Source organism: Salmo salar, chromosome ssa13 (assembly GCF_905237065.1).
Source record: "Salmo salar chromosome ssa13, Ssal_v3.1, whole genome shotgun sequence".
In the NCBI taxonomy this organism is placed as follows: Eukaryota; Metazoa; Chordata; class Actinopteri; order Salmoniformes; family Salmonidae; genus Salmo; species Salmo salar.
This window is the reverse complement of record NC_059454.1, coordinates 39,201,670-39,227,228: the sequence shown is the minus strand read 5'-3', so window position 1 is coordinate 39,227,228 and position 25,559 is coordinate 39,201,670. Positions and strand designations below refer to the sequence as shown.

The following is a 25,559-nucleotide window of genomic DNA, read 5'->3' as shown; positions in this document are numbered from 1 at the left end:
GAAGAGTAGGGGGGTTGCTTTCAGCAGTGGAGAGAAAAGAAATAGGAATATGGAATAAAAAAGTAGCCTAGTGCTGGCAGGAAGGATTGTCCAAGGTCAGGCTTATCTGGTAGCTGGAGACTGAGTAGAGTAAGGTGTAAGGGAAGCATTGCACTGTGAACAAGCTTATATCTTTTAAATACAAAACATTCATCCATGGAATGACTTCAGTGCCTTCCTCTCTGTGTGAACCTGTGAGAGAGAGCTGGGGCCTCATTCATCAAAGGTGCACCAGTTTTCACGCAAAGGTTGGTATTTCTACCTTTTTAACTTGACGGGAAAGTGTGCGTATTTCTACGCACTTTTAAAACCACACGTACACACACATTTTTGTGGTTGATCAATTGTATTGCAAATATTATTATTTTGGGGGGAAATGGAGGTGTTTGATCCACAGGAATTCTAATAATGCTAGGATAATACAAACATTAAAACATAGGCCTAATGATAAAACAGATGCATTTGCCATTGGTAAGATCGCATAGCAGCATGTAGCCTAATAAAAGTAACTGCCAAAATAATGGAAACACTTGAGTAAATTAACGATACAAAGTATATTGAAAGCAGGTGCTTCCACACAGGTGTGGGTCCTGAGTTTATTAAGCAATTAATTAAGTTAATCTCAGAGCCTATACCAAGGCAGGACATTTTCCCACCAGAGAAATGTTTCCATCAAATTGACCTGTTGCGGATAAAGGCTGCGCGTGACGACATAGTGCACAAACAAAACACTTTTGATAAATACAAGTTAAATGGGTATCCATCACGTTTTGAACTTCACTGATGGTTTTCTCACATAAAATATTTTGAGTTATATAGCGAGTGTGCCCGCTCTGGTATAGGCACATGCGCTCTAGCCAACAGCTCGCAGATACAGTGTGGGTATAGCCTACATGATGCAGACATGCATCGATGATCACGTCACCAGAATAAGACCCTTGATATTTATTGGAAAGGAGCATCAAGCTTATCACCTTGCACTTTCACCACCATGTGAAATTCATCACTTATTTCATCTGTAGCCTAATAAACTGCATGGTTTCCCGAGTCGTGGTGGGAGGAACACAAAACATGTCATTTAATTCGATATGATGGTTATTACATCAATATCTGGCCTGTCATTTAAATGTTTTATCCAACATGTACTTCACTCGCTTAGAAAGGTTGGCTGGAGACCTGGTTATAGAAACCAAATAATGTATTGATGAACAAAATAGTGTGTGTGTGGAGGAAACAGAATGGGATAATGAAAAGGAAATGTGATGATGGCCTGGAGATGGGGGGTGTGAGCATGTGGGTCTGGGCAGGTGTGATGTAGTTGATTGTTTTAAAAAAATCGTACAAAAAAAGGAAAGGATTATGAGACATCCTGCCTCACAGTAACTCACTGGGTTGTGGTGAGGTGTACTGTGGTGTATTTGTCAGGGGTGCGTACTGGCGGCAGAGAAGTCAGACGCAGGAGAGCAAAACTATGTTTCCAACGGCTCAGTTTAATCATCAAAACCCACCCGATACAGAACAATGAAATAAATGGGTACATAACCCGACGCACACCAGAACATAACATGCACAAGCACTGACAACAAACAATTACGGAAAAGGACATGGGGGGGGGGGGAACAGAGGGTTAAATACACAACATGTAATTGATGGAATTGGAACCAGGTGTGATGGAAGACAAGACAAAGCCAATGGAAAATGAAAAGTGGATCGGCGATGGCTAGAAGGTCGGTGACGTCGACCGCCGAACACCGCCCGAACAAGGAGAGGGACCGACTTCGGCGGAAGTCGTGACAGTATTGATGTACTGGAGTTCTTTAAATCAGCGTTCCTGATCGTGTGTGTTTGGCAGTCATTTTAGCCACCCTTATTAAATTAATGGAGATCATGACATTTTTTGGGGGGGGGTTTCTTGTAAACCATTTTCAAAGATGGGTGAAGCTATTATAGTTCTGTGTGATAGGAGCGTAACATATTCCGTCTCAGAGCACATATCAAGGCAGGAAAAACACAATCATCAACTGATAAACGAAATATTTAACAGCAATTCATGTTTTACATAGACGTGTGGGCTGTAGCATTTACGTTTAAGTGGTTTGAATAGTCAATCAATATTGTAGAATACACTGCCAGTGTTTGGCACTCGCTATAGGAGGCATGCATTTTTTTGTCAAGGCCCAGTTCCAACTTCTCCAAATCATATAGCAAATGAGGGCGTTTTTGCTACCATAGAAGGTGGGCATTTTCCGAGCGAGGTTGTGACGCTCGTTCATGAACGCAGGCTCTGATTTATCAATGAAAACATGTGTATATGTTGTGCGCGACAGTTTAATAAATTGCAATAATTTGTTGCTCACGCAAATCCTAGAATCTCCACATATGCCAGAACGTAGTGAGAAATGTACACATGGTTGATTAATGAGGCCCCTGGAGAGGATCTGGAGAATCCTGGCAGCCGGTTAAGAGGGCCTGGCTGGCACACCAAAAGCTGTTTGTCAGAGATAGAGGCTCCTGGTCAGCAGGCAGACTAATTGCCTGATAGGACCAGGGGCCTCATTTATCAATCATGCGTAAATCTCACAAAAATGTTGTGGTCCTTTGTAACGTAGTTGGTAGAGCAAGGTGCTTGTAATGCCACGGTAGAGGGTTTGATTCCCAGGATCCCCCATACATAAAATGTATGCACGTATTACTATAAGTCGCTTCGGATAAAAGTGTCTGCTAAATGGCATATATTGTGTACGTGGAGAATCTAGGATTTGCGTGGGCAACTTCTTTGATAAATCAGACCCATACTATATTTGTGTGCTCAGGAATGAGCGTTACAACCCTGCCTGGAAAACACCCTCCATTCACCTTTTATGGTAACAACCAAAACACCCTCCATTCACCTTTTATGGTAACAACCAAAACACCCTCCATTCACCTTTTATGGTAACAACCAAAACCCCCTCCATTCACCTTTTATGGTAACAACCAAAACACCCTCCATTCACCTTTTATGGTAACAACCAAAACCCCCTCCATTCACCTTTTATGGTAACAACCAAAACACCCTCCATTCACCTTTTATGGTAACAACCAAAACACCCTCCATTCACCTTTTATGGAAACAACCAAAACCCCCTCCATTCACCTTTTATGGTAACAACCAAAACGCCCTCATTTGCTGAATGATTTGGAGATGTTGGTAGTGGGCCTTGAACGTTTCTAAAATACAATTTGATCAAATGAAATGTATTGATAAAGCCCTTTCTACATCAGCAGATGTCACAAAGTGCTATACAGAAACACATCCTAAAACCCAAAACAGCAAGCAATGCAGATGTAGAAGCACGGTGGCTATGAAAAATTCCCTAGAAAGGCAGGAACATAGGAAGAAATCTAGAGAGGAACCAGGCTCAGATGGGTGCCCAGTCCACTTCTGGCTGTGCTGGGTGGAGATTATAAGAGTACATGGCCATTAAAGCCAGATTATTCTTCAATATGTTCAAACGTTCATAGATGACCAGCAGGGTCAAATAATAATCACAGTGGTTGTAGAGGGTGCAACAGGTCAGTACCTCAGGAGTAAGTGTCAGTTGGCATTTTATAGCTGAGCATTCAGAGGTCGAGACAGCAGGTGCGGTAGAGAGAGAGAGAGTCGAAAACAGCAGATCCTGGACAAGGTAGCACATCCGGTGAACAGGTCAGGGTTTCATAGCCACAAGCAAAACAGTTGAAACTGGAGCAGCAGCACAGCACAATCTACACACAATACCCCGTAAGGACAAAGCGAAAACAGATTCTAGACATATTTTAGACAAATGTATTAAAAACAAAAAACAGAAATACCTTATTTACATAAGTATTCAGACTCTTTGCTATGACACTCGAAATTGAGCTCAGGTGCATTCTGTTTCCATTGATCATCCTTGAGATGTTTCTACAACTTAATTGGTTGGAGTCCACCTGTGATAAACACTATTAATTGGACATGATTTGGAAAGGCACACACCTGTCTATATAAGGTCCCACAGTTGACAGTGCATGTCAGAGCAAAAACCAAGCAATGAGGTTCAAGGAATTGTCTGTAGAGCTGGAGACTAGTCAGGATCGAGGGAAAGATGAACGGAGCAAAGTACAGAGAGATCCTTGATGAAAACCTGCTCCAGAGCGCTCAGGACCTCAGACTGGGGCAAAAGTTCACCTTCCAACAACGACCGTAAGCACACCACAACCAAGACAGCACAGAAGTGGCTTCGGGACAAGTCTCTGAATGTCCTTGAGTGGCACAGCCAGAGCCCGGATTTGAACCCGATCGAACATCTCTGGAGGGACCTGAAAATAACTGTGCAGCAAATTTCCCCATCCAACCTAACAGATCTTGACAGAATCTGCAGAGAAGAATGGGAGAAACTCCCCAAATACAGGTGTGCCAGGCTTGTAGCGTCATACCCAAGAAGACTCGAGGCTGTAATCAATGACAAAGGTGCTTCACCAAAGTACTGAGTAAAGGGTCTGAATACACATTTACAAAAAATTCTAAAAACCTGTTTTTGCTTTGTCATTATGGGGTATTATGTGTAGATTGATGAGGGGAAAAATGATTTAATCTATTTCAGAATAAGGCTGTAACGTAACAAATGTGGAAAAAGTCAAGGGTTCTGAATACTTTCCAAATGCACTGTAAGCACGGCAGAACCAAATCGGAGAGATAGTTAGGAGCAAGCCCATGTAATGCTTTGTAGGTTAGAAGTAAGACCTTTAAATAATCCCTAGCCTAAACCGGAAGCCACTGTAGAGAATTTGCTGCCATCAACTTCCTTATGTCTAAAACACAGGCTTCCAGGGTAGGAAATTTTTGGGCTTCACCATGTTTCATCGAAATGTACAGCTGTGTGTCGTCTGCGTAGCAGTGAAAGTTGACTTTGTGTTTCTGAACGACATCACCAAGAGGTAGAATATATAGTGAAAACAATGGTCCTTAAAAGGAACCTAGAAGAACACCGAAATGTACAATTGATTTGTCAGAGGACAAACCATCCACAGAGACGAACTGATATCTTTCCAACAGATAAGATGTAAACCAGGCAAGAAGTTGTCTGTGTAGAGCAATTAGGGTTTCCAATCTCTCCAAAACAATGTGGTGATCGGTTGTGTCAATAGTAGCACTAAGGTCTAGGAGCACGAGGACAGATGCAGAGCCTTGGTCTGGCGCCATTAAAAGGTAATTCACCACCTTCACGAGCACAGTCTCAGTACTATGATGGGGTCTAAAACCAGACTGAAGCATTTCGTATACATTATTTGTCTTCAGGAAGGCAGTGAGTTGCTGTACAACTGCTTTGTCTTATATTTTTGAGAGGAACTTTTTACATTTACGTCATTTAGCAGACACTCTTATCCAGAACAACTTACAGTAGTGAGTTTTTGTACTGCCCCCCATGGGAATCGAACCCACAACCCTGGCGTTGCACACACCATGCTCTACCAACTGAGCCACAGGTTTGGCTTTTTCAAGAGAGGCTTTATTGCTGCCACTTTCAGTGAGTTTGGTACACATCCGGAGGATAGTGAGCCGTTTATTATGTTCAACATAGGAGGGCCAAGCACAGGAAGTATCTTTTTAAGTAGTTTAGTTGGAATAGGGTCCAGTATGCAGCTGGAAGGTTTAAAGGCCATGACTATTTTCGTGACTGTGTCAAGAGATACAGGATAAAAAACTTGAGTTTGCCCATTGATCCTAGGTCCTGGCAGTTCTGTGCAGACTCAGAACAATTGAGCTTTGGAGACATAAGCAGATTCAAAGAGGAGTCCGTAATTTGCTTTCTAATGATCATGATCTTTTCATCGAAGAAGTTCATGAATTCATCACTGCTGAAGTGAAATCCTCTCTTGGGGAACGATGCTTTTTAGCGCGTTTTGCGACAGTATAAAAAATACATTTGGGATTGTTGCTTTTCTCCACAATTATGTTGAAAAAATAGGCTGATCGAGTAGCAGGGAGGTCTCTTCGATACTGCACGGTACTTTCTTTCCAATCGAGTCAGAAGACTTCCAGTTTGGTGAAGCGCCATTTCCGTTCCAATTTTCTGGAAGCTTGCTTCAGGGCTTGGGTATTTTTTGCATACCAGGGAGCTAATTCCTTGTGACAAATGTTTTTGGTTTTTAGAGGTGTGACTGCATCTAGGGTATTATGCAAGGTTACATTTAGATCCTCAGTTAGGTGGTTAACAGATTGTTGTACTCCATCCTTGGGTAGGTGGAGGGAGTCTGGGAAAGGGAATCTAGGAATCTTTGGGTTGTCCGAGAATTTATAGCATGGCTTTTGATAATCCTTGGTTGGGGTCTGAGCAGATTTTTTGTTGCGATTGCAAACATAGTAAGATGGTGGTCCGATAGTCCAGGATTATGCGGAAAAATCTACAATATTTATTCCAAGGGACAAAACTAGATCTAGTGTATGACTGTGACAATGCGTAGGTCTGGAGAAATGTTGGATAAAACCCACTGAGTCGATGATGGCTCCAAAAGCCTTAAGGAGTGGGTCTGTGGACTTTTCTATGTGAATACTGAAGTCACCAAAATGTGAATATTATCTGCCAAGGTCCGATAGGAATTCAGGGAACTCGGTGAGGAACGCTGTATACGACCCAGGAGGCCTATAAACAGTAGCTATAAAAAGTGATTGAGTAGGCTGCATCGATTTCATGACTAGAAGCTCAAAAGCCGAATACGCAGTAAAAAAAAAAACAATTATAGAAATGTTTTGTCGTCAATGTTAGCAGCACCTCCGCCTTTGCGGGATGTGTGGATGTGCTCACTAGTGTAACCAGGCCTCATTTAACACAATAAATTAATCAGGCTTGAGCCATGTTTCAGTCAGGCCAATCACATCAAGGTTATGATCAGTGATTAGTTCATTGACTATGACTGCCTTGGAAGTGAGGGATCTAACAAACCTCTACAGGATTGGTGGGTCCCCCTCGGGACGGTTGAGCTAACGTAGGCTAATGCGATTAGCATGAGGTTGTAAGTAACATGAACATTTCCCAGGACATAGACATATCTGATATTGGCAGAAAGCTTAAATTCTTGTTAATCTACAGTAACTGCACTGTCCAATTTACAATACCTACAGTTGAAGTCGGAAGTTCACATACACCCTAGCCAAATACATTTAAACTCAGTTTCACAATTCCTGACATTTAATCCTAGTATAAATTCCCTGTTTTAGGTCAGTTAGGATCACCACTTTATTTTAAGAATGTGAAATGTCAAAATAATAGTAGAGAGAATGATTTATTTCAGCGTTTATTTCTTTCACCACATTCCCAGTGGGTCAGAAGTTTACATACACTCAATTAGTATTTGGTAGCGTTGCCTTTAAATTGTTTAACTTGGGTCAACCGTTTCGGGTAGCCTTCCACAAGCTTCCTACAATAAGTTGGGTGAATTTTGGCCCATTCCTCCTGACAGAGCTGGTGTAAGTGAGTTAAGTTTGAAGGCCTCCTTGCTCACACACGCTTTTTCAGTTCTGCCCACAAATGTTCTATAGGACTGAGGTCAGGGCTTTGTGATGGCCACTCCAATACCTTGACTTTGTTGTCCTTAAGCCATTTTGACACAACTTGGAGGTATGCTTGGGGTCATTGTCCATTTGGAAGACCCATTTGCGATCAAAGCCTTAACTTCCTGACTGATGTCTTGAGATGTTGCTTCAATATATCCAAATCATTTTCTTCCCTCATGATGCCATCTATTTTGTGAAGAGCACCAGTCCCTCCTGCAGCAAAGCACCCCCACAACATGATGCTGCCACCCCGTGCTTCACGTTTGGGATGGTGTTCTTTGACTTGCAAGCCTCCCCCTTTTTCCTCCAAACATAACGATGGTCATTATGGCCAAACAGTTCCATTTTTGTTTCGTCAGACCAGAGGACATTTCTCCAAAAAGTATGATCTTTGTCCCCATGTGCAGTTGCAAACCGTAGTCTGGCTTTTTTATGATGGTATTGGAGCGGTGGCTTCTTCCTTGCTGAGCAGCCTTTCAGGTTATTTCAATATAGGACTAGTTTTACTGTGGATATAGATACTTTTGTACATATTTCCTCCAGCATCTTCACAAGGGCCTTTGCTGTGGTTCTGGGATTGATTTTCACTTTCGCACCAAAGTACGTTCATCTCTAGGAGACAGAACGTGTCTCCTTCCTGAGCGGTATGACGGCTACGTGGTCCCATGATGTTTTTACTTGCATACTATTTTTTGTACAGATGAACGTGGTACCTTCAGCCATTTGGAAATTGCTCACAAGAATGAACAAGACTTGTGGAGGTTCACAGTTTTCTTTCTGAGGTCTTGGCTGATTTCTTTTGATTTTCCCATGATGTCAAGCAAAGAGGCACTGATTTTGAAGGTAGGCCTTGAAATACATCCACAGGTACAACTGTATTACAGTGAAATAATACCATGCTATTGTTTAAGGAGAGGAGAGTGGAATAATACATTTTTAGCCAGTTAGATTTGGTTCCTGAGCTACAGGCAGTTAGATTTGGGTATGTCATTTTAGGGTCGAAAATTGAAAAAAGTGTCCGATCCTTTAGCCCTAGGTTTTAGCCCTATTTGATATGTGAGATATCTCAATCTCTTTCAGTAATGACAGGAATGGAAGAGGTCTTTATTCCAGTGAGATTACTAAGGCGAACACCGCCATGTTTAGTTTTGCCCAACATAGATCGAGGCACAGACAAGGTCTCAATGGGGATAGCTGAGCAGGCTGGCTAAAAGCCTGCTACCTGGCCTGCACCCTATCTCAATGTGGAGCTAGAGGGGTTAGAGCCCTATCTATGTTGATAGATAATATGAGAGCAACCCTCCTGGTAGGATGGAGTCTGTCACTCCTCAGCAGTTCAGGCTTGGTCCTGCTTGTGGGTGAGTCCCAGACAGATGGCCAATTATCTAGAAATTCTATATTTTGGGAGGGGCAGAAAACAGTTTTCAACCAGCAATTGAGTTGTGAAACTGCTATAGAGCTCATCCCTCCCCCTAACTGGGAGGGGGCCAGAGACAATTATTCGATACCAACACATCTTTCTAGCTAATTTACATGCTGAAGCTATGTTGTTCTTGGTGACCTCTGACTGTTTCATCCTAGGTGCCGACGTGGATAACAATATCCCTACACTCGCCAGTTTTAGCCTTAGCTAGCACCCTCTTCAGATTAGTCTTTACGTCGGCAGCCCAGCCCCCTGGTAAGCAGTGTATGATTCTTGGATGATTCACTGGATGATTCTTTTTAAGTCTAATATTGCGGCTAATGGAGTCGCCAATGACTAGGGTTTTCAATTTGTCAGAGCTAATCGTGGGAGTCTTTGGTGGCTCAGACCTCGTAACGGGTGTAGGAGAGACTTGAAAAGGCTTGGCCTCTGACTCCAACTCTTACCTTAATGGGGAGAACCGGTTGAAAGTTTCTGTCGGCTGAATGAGCGACACCGGTTGAGTATGCTCACAGCATTTCTTTCCAGAAGCCTTGAGAAAATTGTCCGGCTACGGGGACTGTGCGGGGGGAATTTATACTACTATCTGTACTTACTGGTGGCAAAGACGCTGTTTCATCCTTTCCTACACTTAAATTGCCCTTGACTAATGATTGCATCTGAAGCTGGGCTTCCAACTCGGCTACCCTCACCATAAGGCGATAGTTCTCCTGTGTATTATGAGTACAGCGACTACAATTAGATGGCATAGCGTTAATGTTACTACTTTTTGTTGTTGAGGTCCTGTAAAATCATGTCCAGATAAAGTGTCCGAGGTGAAAACGTTGAATGAAAATAGTAGAGCGAGGAAAAACCTATGACATTGGTAAATGTATTAAATGCAGAGTTTTGATGAAACGGTTATTAAAAGTAAACAGGCAGCACGGAGACAACGTGGTGTGGGCAGAATGTTTTTTTTAAATTAACATTTATTGTGATGGACTTTGTCTTACATTTCCTTTCCATAATCCCATCCCATTATCTCCACACAAAATCAGGGATACTGCTATTATGGATTCCATCTAGCCCCAACCCTAATTAACACCATTATCTAATAGTAGACCTCACCCCAGCTCAGTGTGAGAATGTTACTGTGAGGGTGTCTTATATTCTTTCCCATAATCCATTCCCATTTACTCCTCACACCTCTAGCAGGCAGGCAGATTTACTGGACATTTACGCACACCTCTTGGCAAGCAGGCAGGCAAGCAGATATGTTGGAGCCTAACCCTCGTCTTCCTTGCATGCTGTGGAGCTTAAGGATTTAGGGATGCAGAGGATTAGAGGATTTTAGATTGCAACGAGGAAGAGAGAACAACAAAAAAAGAGAAAGCCATGAAATGCAGCTATCTAAAATGGCTCAGGTGCTGCAGCATCTAGATCAGAACCCATTATTTCACCCCCTGAGGGAGTGAAGAAAGAGAAGCCACCATTGAGAGCCCATTGCTGCATGCCTGGAAGGGCGTGCTTTAGAATACTTAGAAGTAAAGGAGATAACAGGGACATGGGAACCCTGCCTTTAATCCTTTTGTAGTTTCCTGGGTATACTACTCTTCAATTATACTAGTATACTATACAAATGCTGTAATCTTTTTATCATGTTGCACTGTGTCTTAAGATATTTGCATTTCTTGTGAACGTTGAAATTGTGTGAAAAACAGATTCCCCACTGGAAAATACAGAATTTTAAATTACAAGTCTTTCAATGCCAATTTCACTTGGGGAGTTTGGAAATGCCACAGTTGCACATCTAAATAGTACATTTTAACAGTAATATTAGGGTTTCACAGCTGTCTGATACTTGTCTAAACTTCAAAGCAATGAAATGGTTGGAATCATATCCCAACAAAAGAGCCATCCTACTGGGCACACACTGGTTGAATCAATGTTGTTTCCATGTAATTTCAAATCAAATCAAATCAAATTGTATTAGTCACATGCGCCGAATAAAACAGAACAAAATACAACAAAATATGGATAAGAATAAGAAATAAAAGTAACAAGTAATTAAAGAGCAGCCAGAAAATAACAATAGCGAGACTAAATACATGGGGGTACCGGTACAGAGTCAATGTGCGGGAGGTAATATGTATGTTAGTTGAGGTAATATGTACATGTAGGTAGAGTTATTAAAGTAACTATGCATAGATGACAACAGCAGAGAGTAGGCCATTTGATTAGGTGTTTAGGAGTCTTATGGCTTGGTGGTAGAAGCTGTTTAGAAGCCTCTTCGACCTAGACTTGGCACTCCGGTACCACTTGCCGTGCGGTAGCAGAGAGAACGGTCTTTGACTAGGGTGGCTGGAGTCTTTGACAATTTGTAGGGCCTTCCTCTGACACCGCCTGGTATAGAGGTCCTGGATGGCAGGAAGCTTGGCCCCAGTGATGTACTGGGCTGTTCACACTACCCTCTGTAGTGCCTTGCGGTCGGAGGCCGAGCAGTTACCATACCAGGCAGTGATGCAACCAGTCAGGAGACTCTCGATGGTGCAGCTGTAGAACCTTTTGAGGATCTGAGGACCCATGCCAAATCTTTTCAGTCACCTGAGGGGGAATAGATTTTGTCGTGCCCTCTTCACAATGAGATTACATTGAACCAACATGGAATAGACGTTAAATTGACGTCTGTGCTAGTGGTGCACTGGTTAGCTGTTTGTTCACCCGCACCCACCCGCAATTGCTAATAACCCATCTGCAACGGTCAACTGTATGCGATAAAGTGAAAATCTTTAGCAGATACTTTCTCTAAACATGAAAAGGGACAACTTCTAAATGTTATTCAGCGAAAAAAGCCAAATATCCAAATCGGATTTTAGCAACCACATTGTGGGCCTGTACATCAATCATGATGTACAAATATTCACTTTGTTACATCAGATTTGTTGAATGTGCAACAATCAAGCATCCTTCTGTCCCCCACGTTCTGCATTCCATTGACCTCTTTACCACATCTATCCCCATTACCTTTCCAATGTCTTTCCAGGAGTTCAAACTAATTTTCGTGTCTTTGAAATCCAGACACAAGGTCATAAAGGTGTTTTTTTGTTCTTGTTCTGATAGCCTTTTGTTAAAGTTATCAATTTTTGTTGTCAGGGAGTTGTTAAGGAAGTGAGTTTGTGTTTAAACAGGACGTACCGCCCCCCTACCGTCAACCAATCATGTCAATGTGGAGCTATGCAGATTCCTCTGCAATGTTACAAACTTCGGGCGGTGCTCGGCATCGCTGGGAGACTCCGGACCACATCTCTGGATCAAGCATAAATTGGCTTTAACCTGCTAGTATAGACAATGTGCTGTAGGCTACAGCTAGAGACTGCTGAACAATGTTTTGACGGGGTGCAGGATATTTTTTTTGCCTGATGTAGATTGCTTCTGCTTATAATTTGTAGGCTATTTGTCAGTCAACTTGTCTATAATTAGATAGGCCTACATACAGCTTCTCTTCTGTTGTTATACTGTACGATGCCCTTGCCAGACTTTCTGTTCTGGTTTTAGCCCTAGCACAAGACAGCTGATTTAAATAATCAAAGCTTGATGATGAGTTAGTTATTTGAATCAGCTGTGTAGTGTTAGTGCAAAAAACAAAACATGCAACATGTAAAGTCTTGGTCGAATGTTTCATGAGCTGAAATAAAAGATCCCAGAAATTTTCAGATGCAAAAAAGCGCATTTCTCTTGAATTTTGGGCACAAATTTGTTTACATCCCTGTTAGTAAGCATTTCTCCTTTGCCAAGATAATCCATCCACCTGACAAGTGTAGCATACCAAGAAGCTGATTAATCAGCATGATCATTACACAGGTGCACCTTGTGATGGAGACAATAAAAGGCCACTCTAAAATGTGCAGTTTTGTCACACAACACAATGAAACAGATGTCTCAAGTTTTGAAGGAGCATGCAATTGGCATGCTGACTGCAGGACTGTCCACCAGAACTGTTGCCAGAGAATTGAATGTTAATTTCTCTGCCATAAGCCACCTCCAATGTAATTCTATAGGCCTGCATACTCATCAGACATGTCACCCATTGAGGATGTTTGGGTTGCTCTGGATCAATGTGTTCGACAGCGTGTTCCAGTTCCCGACAATATCCAGCAACTTTGCACAGCCATTGAAGAGTGGGACAAGATTCCACAGGCCACAACCAACAGTCTAATCAACTCTATGTAAAGGAGATGTGTCACGCTGCATGAGACAAATTGTGGTCACACCAGGTACTGGCTGGTTTTCTGATCCGCTCCCCTAACTTTTTAATGGTATCTGTGACCAACAGATGCATATCTGTATTACCAGTCATGGAAAATTCATAGATTAGGGCCTAATTTATTTATTTAAATTGACCGATTTCCTTATATGAACTGTAACTCAGTAAAATCTTTGAAATGGTTGCATGTTGCATTCATATTTTTGTTCAGTGTAAGCTGACATCAGTAAAGTTTTCTCTGTCATCTCTGCTTCTTTCGCAGAGAAAATACGTTAAGGCACCGGGGATAAAATGCAATAACGGAAAAAAAAGGGAAATATTTTCTGTGCAAAATTTCAAAATGACATCAGTTTGACTGGTTGTAAGGAAATACAAAGCTGTGCAAACTACCCAACATGTTTCTGATAAGATTTCAGTTCGGCTTGGATGCGTATTTTCTGTGGTTGAAATACTATCAGCTGTTAATATGCTGGTAAAGGCAGCACCTCTACAGATGGTATCTAACTGGGCATTGGCATTCTCTCAAGATGCTGAAAGAAATAAATCATATTTCTCCACTCCCGTTCCAGAGTCAAAAGTTTGCCTACATTTGGTGTAGGCCTATCATTTCACTGCAAGAAATGCTTAATTCTGCAGGAGTTAATATTAATACTGTGAGAGGTTATAGGCTTACAATCAGTGTCTAGATTTCAGTTTCCATTTAGCCCACCTGACCGATAGGCTACAGTTCGCCTGGCGCGTCATAAGCCTATTTGAAGTACCCATCTTGTGACTGTCGGATTTGTATAGCGCCTCATGATCATCACACATAACATAGCCGGCACTGCTATCATCCTCTTTCACCACTTCACCAAATCTTTCCCAAACATTAGGCTACTTTTCTGGCCCTCTACACTCTTTATTTCTCTTACTGAATTAAACTCGGACATAGTCCTTTTTGCCTCTTTGGATCGACATGAACCTTTTCTGCTTTCATTTGGGGATTGGCGTATAGGCTATTTTGCGCGCTTGGTGCACTTACAGTTAGGCCCTAAGATTTAGGCTTATGCACCAATGCCAGATTGCCTAAAATAATTAAAGAAAAACCTCAGTGTAGCCTATAGATATAAATTGCCCAAGAATTATATATTTATGAATTTGTTAAGGTATTGTTTTTCTCTTTTCAACCCGCCCGCCACCCACCCACCCTTCATCCACGCAATATTTCATGACCCTAAACTCGCCCTCCCGGCGAGTTGAGTCAACCCTGCATCACTAGTCTGTGCTTAGTGGGATATCTAGGAGATGTGATATTATAGCACAACTGAATGCCCCTGTCTTTGATAGCAGCGTGACTCTGAGCCACTCTCCATTGCTGTGGCTCCCCTCTCCTTCACAGGGAAATATCAGCTGTCATGGCAATGTGTTGTTGGAAGGGGGGGACTTGAGTTGTAATTGAGGGGCACAGGGCAGGGATAGCACCGCTGCTCCCACCTTCCTCAGAGATTTCCCTTTCCAGAAAATGAGCGAAGCAATACACGCCAAAGATTTTAATTCATTTGATCACCACGGATAATAAAGGATCTTGAAAGATTTAAATCCAAAAGGTCGACCTTGGCTTATCATTGAATACTCTCCTTGTTGCATTGTGGACTGCAACATCTGTAATACAAGTTCTAATGCATCATTACTAATGCAATACAACTCATGTTGTGCACTGCAAGCAGTGTATTTGGTATCTCTTGCATCGTGTCGTTAGGTCTGTGCAAAGATGGACTGGACAGTCTTGTTTTTGCTGGAGAGCTGAGTTTATTCATAACAGCCAGGAGACAGTGCATACATCTGTCTAATGACTAGGTTTCTATGGAAACCAGGTTATATTTTGAAGGCACTTGAGGTGAAAAACCCCAGGGCTTCCGTTTTCTCTTTGACTCTGCTTCAAAACAATGCTTAATTAAATTAGTGGGCCATTCTGAAAGGCTGCATATGCTCCAGCCAAGGCCTAGCTTGGTAGCACTCTATATTGGCTGAGGTCTCAGCCAGCCCTTTTTATCTTCCATTATCCTTATATTGAAATAGGCTACTTTACAGTAGAGATTTTTACTGGGACTACTGGCGCCAGCGTTGAGCTTGATGTTGATATAAATGTATGTTGGAGCTTCTGAGCTTTCAAGACAAAACAATACAAATACATTTAAATTATGACTCCTTTTTTTCCAATTATAAATCCAGAAAGATAACATATTCTTTCAAGTGGTCTTTTGATACAAGGCCTTTGTAGGCTCAAACACATGGATTGATGTTGTGGAAATATAAGGGTTGAATCACAGATACAGAGGCTTGCATTTTTCTTATTTTGCTGCCTTACAACCTGGAATTAAAATGGATTTTTGGGGGTGTTGTATCATTTGATTTACACAACATGCCTACCACTTTGTAGATGCTAAATATTTTTTATTGTGAAACAAACAAGAAATAAGACAAAAAAATCTGAAAATTTGAGCATGCATAACTATTCACCCCCCCGTAGAGCCACCTTTTGCAGCAATTACAGCTGCAAGTCTCTTGGGGTATGTCTCTACAAGCTTGGCACATGTAGCCACTAGGATTTTTGCCCATTCTTCATGGAAAAACTGCTCCAGCTCCTTCAAGTTGGATGGGTTCCGCTGGTGTACCACAATCTTTAAGTCATATCACAGATTCTCAATTGGATTGAGGTCTGGGCTTTGACTAGGCCATTCCAAGACATTTAAATGTTTCCCCTTAAATCACTCGAGTGTTGCTTTAACAGTATGCTTAGGGTCATTGTCCCGCTGGAAGGTGAACCTCTGTCCCAGTACAAGTCTCTGGAAGACAAACAGGTTTCCCTCAAGAATTTCCCTGAAATTAGCGCCATCCATCATTCCTTCAATTCTGGTCAGTTTCCCAGTCCCTGACGATGAAAACCATCCCCCAGCATGATGCTGCCACCACCATGCTTCACTGTGGGGATGTTGTTCTCGGGGGGATGAGAGGTGTTGGGTTTGTGCCAGCCATAGCTTTTTCCTTCATGGCCAAAAAGCTCAATTTTAATCTAATCTAACCAGAGTATCTTCTTCCATGTGTTTGGGGAGTCTCCCACATGCCTTTTGGCGAGCACCAAACATGTTTGCTTATTTTTGTCTTTAAGCAATGGCTTTTTTCTGACCACTCTTCCGTAAAGCCCAGCTCTGTGGAGTGTACGGCTTGAAGTGGTCCTATGGACAGATACTCCAATCTCCTGCAGCTCCTTCAGGGTTATCTTTGGTCTCTTTGTTGCCTCTCTGAATAATGCCCTCCTTTCCTGGTCTGTGAGTGTTGGTGGGTGGCCCTCTCTTGGCAGGTTTGTTGTGGTGCCATATTTTTTCAATTTTTTAATAATGGATTTAATGGTGCTCCGTGGGATGTTCAAAGTTTCGGATATTTTTTTAGAACCCAACCCTGATCTGTACTTCTCCATAATTTTGTCCCTGACCTGTTTGTAGAGCTCCTTGGTCTTCATGGTGCCGCTTGCTTGGTGGTGCCTCTTGCTTAGTGGTGTTGCAGACTCTGGGGCCTTTCAGAACAGGTGTATATATACTGAGATCATGTGACAGATCATGTGACACTTAGATTGAACACAGATGGACTTATTTAACTAATTATGTAACTTCTGAAGGTAATTGGTTTCACCAGATCTTCTTTAGGGGCTCCATAGCAAAGGGGGTGAATACATACAGCCGCACCAATTTTCCGTTTTTTTTTTAATAATTTTTTGAAACAACTTATTTTTTTCATTTCACTTTACTAATTTGGACTATTTTGTGTATGTCCATTATATGAAATCCAAATATAAATCTATTTAACCTCTTACATCTAGATGTTCCGCTAGTGGAACGACTCACCAATATCCAATGATAGAGCGTGGCGCGAATTACAAACACCTCAAAAATCCAAAAACGTCAATTTTTCAAACATATGACTATTTTACACCATTTTAAAGACAAGACTCTCCTTTATCTAACCACATTGTCCGATTTCAAAAAGGCTTTACAACGAAAGCAAAACATTAGATTATGTCAGGAGAGTACCCAGCCAGAAATAATCACACACCCATTTTTCAAGCTAGCATATAATGTCACAAAAACCAAAACCACAGCTAAATGCAGCACTAACCTTTGATGATCTTCATCAGATGACACTCCTAGGACATTATGTTATACAATACATGCATGTTTTGTTCAATCAAGTTCATATTTATATCAAAAAACAGCTTTTTACATTAGCATGTGACGTTCAGTACTAGCATACCCACCGAAAACCTCCGGTGAATGTACTAAATTACTCACGATAAACGTTCACAAAAAACATAACAATTATTTTAAGAATTATAGATACAGAACTCCTTTATGCAATCGCGGTGTCCGATTTTAAAATAGCTTTTCGGTGAAAGCACATTTTGCAATATTCTGAGTAGATAGCCCGGCCATCATGGCTAGCTATTTTGACACCCACCAAGTTTGGCACTCACCAAACTCAGATTTACTATAAGAAAAATGTGATTACCTTTGCTGTTCTTCATCAGAATGCACTCCCAGGACTTCTACTTCAACACCCAATGTTGTTTTGGTTCCAAATAATCCATAGTTATATCCAAATAGCTGCGTTTTGTTCTTGCGTTCAAGACACTATCCGAAGGGTGACACGCCCGCGCATATCGTGACAATTCTTTTTGCAATATTCCATTACCGTACTTCGAAGCATGTCAAACGCTGTTTAAATCAATTTTTATGCGATTTTTCTCGTAAAATAGCGATAATATTCCAACCGGGAGACCTTGTTTTCGTTCAAACACTGAAAATAGAAAATGGAGTCTTCACATGCACGCACGCACCAGTGTCATTGTTCTCAGAACGACCACTTTCCAAAGTCCTACTGTTTTTCGCCCAGGGACTGCAGAGTTATCATTCCCCGTTCTGGCGCCTTCTGAGAGCCTATGGGAGCCTTAGAAAATGTCACGTTACAGCAGAGATCCTCTATTTTCGATAAAGAGGCTACAGAAGGCCAAGAAATGGTCAGACAGGGCACTTCCCATATAGAATCTTCTCAGGTTTTGGCCTGCCATATGAGTTCTGTTATACTCACAGACACCATTCAAACAGTTTTAGAAACTTTAGGGTGTTTTCTATCCAAATCAAATAATTATATGCATATTCTAGTTTCTGGGCAGGAGTAATAACCAGATTAAATCGGGTACGTTTTTTATCCGGCCGTGAAAATACTGCCCCCTATCCTAAACAGGTTAAATTACAGGTTGTAATGCAACAAAATAGGAAAAACGCCAAGGGGATGAACACTTTTGCAAGGCACTGTACATGTACCACTACTGCACTAGCCAAATGAAACTAGTTCAGACAGGACAAACCGTTCAGTAAGGGAGAGGAATGGTTAAAAAAACAAATCTCACTTAAAGGGAATGTTTCCGATTATGGGGGAGGGGAGAGCTTAAGGGAGGGATAGAAGGAAGGAGAGGTTGATGCTTAGAGCTGTTTGGAGGGAGGGACCAAGGGATGAAAAGCTCAAAGCTGGGTGAAAGGAAGCAATATTTACTGTGGTTGGACCTTTCTCATTTACATCATGGTGTGATGTAATGAATAAAAAAATATTGGCCCAGGGAGAGCCAATAATGCAAGACACCATATTGATGTTTAAAACATTGGGAGTACTCCAGCTGGCTTTGAGATAAAGCCCAGATGCTATGTCTGCGCTATTAAAAGTAGCAGTAGTCAATCATCTATCACTGCATCATACCTCAATATTTTCTTCCTCACCTTTCTAAATCCTGAAGGAGATCTTCACACAGTTGTGTCAACCTCTGAGAGTATCGATTGAGTAGCCTAAGCTGACTGGTTCTGTCATGAGAAGGCGTCCTGAACAATTCCTGTTGATTGATTGTAAAGCTGATCCGTCTTGGGGGGATGTGATCATCAATAGTGTTTTAAATCCTGAGGTCAGTCCATTCCCACGCTGTCTGTCTATCTGTCTGTCTGTCTGTCTGTCTCAGTGTGGTTGGGCCCAGCACCCCACTTGGAGTAACGGCCTCACACTGCTCTGCTTCATTACCCTATACTATTTGTCTATCTGTTTGGGAAGGAACACACACCCTTGCACCATGACCAATACTCTGTGTACCTCCCAAAATGGCACCCTAATCCCTACATAGTGTACTACTTTTGACCAGAGTCCATATGTCTGGTTAAAAGTATGGCACTGTATTGGGAATAGGATGCCATTTGGGATGCAGCCACTGTCTGTCTGTCTGTCTGTCTGTCTGTCTGTCTGTCTGTCTGTCTGTCTGTCTGTCTGTCTGTCTGTCTGTCTGTCTGTCTGTCTGTCTGTCTGTCTGTCTGTCTGTCTGTCTGTCTGTCTGTCTGTCTGTCTGTCTGTCTGTCTGTCTGTCTGTCTGTCTGGGAAGGAACACAAAAGACTGCACCGTGATCAGCCCCCAGTGGGCCTTGGCCCCGCTGCCCAGTGTCTACAGCTGCAGCACTGTCTAGTGTGTACATTACATCACACAGAGAGAAAATAGAACTTCACAGCCCACTGTCTAGAGCTGTGGGCGTACATCACTGTCTCTAGTGTGGACAGCACTATATGTAGAGCAAATTGAGCTCTGATATGTCAACGATCTGTATGTCAACAATCTAATGTGCGGAAGTGTCTTGTGACAGACTGTCAGTGCACGCAATATTTGGTCCCATGTTCCGATGATTCAATGTCCGGTTATGCTGTCTTATTGGGAAATAAATATGTGCTTAGGATAATTAAACGGATACTAACAAGTGTTAGCGCAATGACTGGAAGACTTAAGTATCCCTTTAACAACCAATTGGTAATGTGTTTAATGTTATCGGTGGTTACATATCTTGGGAAAATTCTTCTCAGCCATCGTAGACCATTTCAGCGACATAAAATATCCATTCTATGCTCCTTTCAGATAGTCTACATAAACCATCAATCTACTGTATCTTCTCATTTTTCATCACAGCAAATGAAAAATGTGCCAGTGATAGGTTGGTCAACACTGTCCTTTGTGCAGAACTGTGAGAAATGGTAGTTGACAAGGAAAAGTCATGGCCGGGGATAATGTTGAAATCCCCTAGGAGCAGAGGCACAAATCCTCCAGTCTTGGAAATCTAGTCTCCCATCTTGGATAACCCTAAAGCGCTCCGTACTGGACACTCAATTTAAAAAATGATTTGATGGTAGTTCTGAACATGAGAGTTTTCATTTGAGTAAAAATGAACCGTTTTTATCTGTGCACGTTTGAAAGTTAGAACTGCACTGGAAACCGTAAGGCATCCATAAAGTTATCTAATAATAATACAAGATCACGTAACGTGTGAAAGGATTCTGAAAGGATCAAATGTAGAAAAAGAAGAATCCATGTTGATATTCCATCCGTGTTTCATTTGAACCACTTGCAAATCTTCCTGTTTAAATATTATGTCATAGGCTACAATGTAACTGTTGAACAAACAAATATCCTGCAGTAATAATGTTTAACATATGCTCATATTTGTCCATTCAACTGGGAAACAGTTGAGCCAGCTGAATTTCTAAAAGGAACTAATTGAATCTGCCTCGGAGCAGGTCGTCTTATCTATCTAACAGTTGGGAATTATGTTGAGATTGGAGTCAGAATACATTTAGAAAGCCCCAAGATGCTCAGGGACTGTTCAGTGTGAATTATTGCAGACAAGTCAGAGTAATCAAGACTGCAAAGCAGCAAAGAACGAATGCTGCAGCAAAACCGAAGAAATAAAAGTCAATTTTCCACTGTGGAAGTATGGAAACGTTGGCAAGTATCAGGTGGAGAAAAATAATTACATTCCATCAAGAATATATTTACTGTATAACACTGGGTGAAGCCAAGCCAACAATGTGGTGTTTCTTCTATGCCTTCTCAATTCATATTAATGTTTGCTTGGTGCTGCCTGTCAGCATTTTCGTTGCCTCTCCAGGTCTTTGGATCCCATTTGTTCTTCCAGAAAGCATATTCATAATGTTGAAAAATAAATGACTTGGGTTGTTCCAAGCCCACCCCACCCCCGTCTCGTCTTAACACCCACACACGTACAGATAGGCTAGAAACACAACCCATTCATTGATGCAACTATCTCTGCGGCAGTTATCCCAAGAGTCTTTGTTGCTATTGAAATAGATGATATGCCTATTTATAATTTATCAGAGTTAACTGTAATTACTTTTTAACTCAGTTGCAAGTCTAACAAAGTGTGTGCTACTGCAATGTGTGTGTGTGTGTCTGTGTCTGTGTGTGTGTGTGTTATCTTTTTACTGCTTTAAAGCTGTAAGCCTTAATGGGGGAACTGCCACATCCGTTTGGGATATTACAACAACAAAGAAGTTACTGGAAACAACCAACACTGTTTTTTTCCCTCGGACATCATTGCACACGTGATAGAACAACAAAATATGTACTGCAATTTTTTGAACCACACTGCTCGACGCACCTCACCTCTGTTTCGTTCACGAAACAAAAACAATAACAAAGGTGCAGGGGTGAACAGTGGCGCTTTATTCCCTCATGCAGACTCCATTTCTAAGGATGAGCTTTTATGTATTTATCACACACATCCATACAGCAATGAAGACAAATGTACAATATAATCATCAATCTTCCGAAAACAGGTTGGATAGTTAACATTTGGCTGACTTACCGCCAGTATTTCATTGCCACTGATACAGCAATACCAATCTATGGTGTTAATGTGATGCTACACCCACTGTGCCGTACTAATCTACTCTTCCATATTTTGTGTTTCAATCTAATTGATTCTGATTTTCTTCTCACTGTCTCCACCATCTGTTTGTCCATATTGTGTGATCCTGCGGATCTGCTCCAGATGTCACTTTTGGCCTCCTCCTCAGCGTGTTTGTGGTGTGCGGACTTGTCCTGTTGACTCTTTGTGCCTTCGCCTCCTGGAAGCTGTGCTGGGTGCCTTACTGGCAGAACAAGGCGGCAGCAGCCCTTTCCTCCAGCTCTGCAGCCCTGACCCCGGCCTGCGGTCCCCCAGACGACTGCCCCCCCTTCCACCTCCACATCCACCCTCCTCAGCACCAGTTCCTCCCAAGCCCCAACCAGCAGAAGTCACCGATCACCATGGCAACGGAGAAAGTGAAGGACCCGATGGGTTCCATGGGTTTCCTGGAGGCTGCTGTGAAGATAAGCCACACGTCACCTGATATCCCAGCAGAGGTGCAGCTCTCAATGAGGGAGCACTTTATGAGGCGTACTCAACGCATGCAGCGGCAGGCCACTGAGCCTGCTTCCTCCTCCAGGTTAGCACACACCCGCGCCATCGACATGAATACATAAACACACAAACACACACACACACACACTGAGGTGTGGTCAGAAAACTAAAAGGCTCAGTTAGTTAGCAGAAATAACAATAGTCAGTTCTAAAGAATCCCAGGAATTGGCAACCCTCATGGGAACCTGACAGTACAGGCCAAATATTCACATAATGGTAACAAAGATAGAAAATGTACTTTTAATCTACCTGAATCCACTTGAGTATTCCACAGCCGCACACACACACACACACACACACACACACACACACACACACACACACACACACACACACACACACACACACACACACACACACACACACACACACACACACACACACACACACACTAACATTGACACACAAATACATTCAGAAAACGGAATGGGTCTGGTAGTCAGCAGAAATATCAATAGTCAGTTATAAAGAATCCTCATAGGGACCTCACAAATCTCCTAATAACTGCACTAAGAAAGTTAGTCATTCATTTTTTATCTGAATCCAATTTGTTATTCCGCAGCCATTTAAAAATACAGTTTCTGCATGATTATCACAGTGCAAAAAAGGCAATTATGTTTCATTTTGTTTTGGTCCTCCCAAGCCCATATACTTTCTGCCTGTGAGCCATTTGGTGCTGTTAATTTAAAATATGGTAATTAATATCTCCAGATCACTTCATGAGAAGTAATGGAATACACTTAAAAGCGTGGGGGGAAACACCAGTAAAACAATCCCACAGCTATTATTCCACATAGCCACAACTCCAACGGGGGGTCTGATTATTGGATGTATCTCAAATAGTTTTTCAATAACATCATCTTTATGTTCTGTTGTCTTGAAAGACCCCATACCCGTATTGAAAAACAGACCCTAAGATGAGGACTATTTGTACTACTGAGTAAAATAAATTGAATCGAGGACCATACGGTTCTAGGTTCCAGAAACACTATTAAGATTCAAAACCCACTTGGATTTGAATTCACCTGCTGGGCAATCAAGCACAATTCTTCAAACACTGACTTCTCCAGGCATCACAATGAAGCTGTTTATATTTCCCCCTCTCTCTCCTCTGTCTCTGCCTTTGTATACACTGCCCTTTGCTACTACCGATTGCATGGTTTTATAAGGTTCTCGTATTTTTCCTCCTCTCTCTCCTCCGTCTCCTCTGTCTCTGCAGACACAGCTCATTCAAAAGGCACCTGCCCAGACAGATGCAGTCGATCAGCCTGGACCTTGGCAATGACTATTTGGACGAGGACGAGCAGCCCACCAGCATCGGACGCATCAAACCCGAGCTCTACAGACAGAAGACCCTGGACACTGACGAGTCCGCGAAGAACAGCAACGCCAAGAACTGTGGGAAGATCAACTTCTCCCTGAAGTACGATTATGAAAACGAGGCCCTCCTGGTCAACATCCTCAAGGCCTACGACCTGCCCGCCAAGGACCTGTGCGGCAGCTCCGACCCCTACGTCAAAATCTATCTTCTCCCTGATCGCAAGAAGTTCCAGACGCGCGTCCACCGGAAGACGCTCAACCCCACGTTTGACGAGTCCTTCCAGTTCCCCGTGCCTTATGATGAGCTGGCTGTTAGGAAGCTCCACATGAGTGTGTTTGACTTTGACAGGTTCTCCAGACATGATATGATCGGGGAGGTGGTGGTGGATAACCTTGTTGAGACGTCAGACCTCTCCAGAGAGACGGACATTTGGAGGGACATTCAGTACACCACAACTGTAAGAATATGTCTGTTTGTCCCTCACTTAAAGCAGAGTTGACATAGTCTGGTCGCAGATCTGTTTGTTCTGTCTTGCCAACTCCTACGGCCATTGTTTGGCATGACAAAGCCCATAGGAGTTGGCAAGAGAGCACAAACAGATCTGGGACCAGCCTAGAGTTAACATTGTTTACATGTGTAACCAGTTAGAAAAATAACCTCATTCTAATCATTATGCCCCCCAGAAAAAAAGATGCAATTTTTTTCAGTGTGTCATAAATACTTTTCTAAAGTAAGACGTTATTCTCATCATATGAAATGACAGTAGTTATAAGCTAAAGGCATAACAAGGACTTGTAATCATCACAAAGGTCATGAAACTGTCTGGGCAAAAAAATGTGATCCTTCTAACGACACACTGAAGTGCTCATTAATTTTTACACTAATCCTTTTTTGATGGTGTGCTGTGGATATCTTGTTGTGCTAAGTGCAGTAGTGCACTATGTCGTTGGCATCAGTTTGGAATCTATTCGATGCTTCTCTTCACTGGAAGCCACTTCAGTCAGAGTATTAACTGTGGCCCGTATTGTTGAACTTCAGCTGCCTTTGGAGGCACCGCTCAATAATCTAGCAGTTATTGCTAAAGTGGCAGAAAGCAGTTGCCTCGTTGCTCAGCACACACATTTTATTGAACAAGGAAATGACTCACTGCCAAAACTCCCTAGCTCACCATCTTGTAGGCAATTGCAAAGTTAAGTACGCAGTATGCAGACAAGGGGGGTTCTAAATGTCTCATGAATTGTTTCATTAAGGATGCAGTAGATTAGACAATATGGGGTTTAGGAGCATGTACCTGTAACATGAGCCTGAGCCTTGGGCTGGATGAAAGTACTGTTTACAAATGTAAATGTTTAGAGCTGAGAATAGAGCTAAGAACCCCAAAGCTGGGCAGAGGGGGGTTTGTGTGGAGAAGTGTACCAGCCGGCAGCTTTACTCAGTTAATAGTTAATAGATCAAGTGCATCAATAATACCAACCCACAGGCATTAGGAAGATAAAGAGTCTAGAGGGGGCGGGCTGGGAGAAGGACAGAGAAAGAATTATTGACATCAGGCAGTGTCTTAGAGCATGTTTGATCCATACAAACTATTTCGGGAGGGTTTGCTTACTAATCATTGGCCGGTTAGAGGGAGATTAGTCAATATCTGTAATACATAATAGAAATGT

At 42.2% G+C, this 25,559-nt stretch overlaps 1 protein-coding gene across 1 annotated transcript in view; it reads left to right on the top strand.

Annotated features, from left to right (window-relative positions):
* The window catches only part of syt6a (synaptotagmin VIa), a 74,986-nt gene that overhangs the window by 42,363 nt on the left and 7,064 nt on the right, over window positions 1–25,559 (top strand). The window contains exons 2-3 of the mRNA XM_014136078.2: window positions 22,164–22,599; window positions 23,794–24,352. Of these exons, the coding sequence (XP_013991553.1) occupies window positions 22,164–22,599; window positions 23,794–24,352 (995 nt within the window). The remainder of the gene's footprint in view (window positions 1–22,163; window positions 22,600–23,793; window positions 24,353–25,559) is intronic.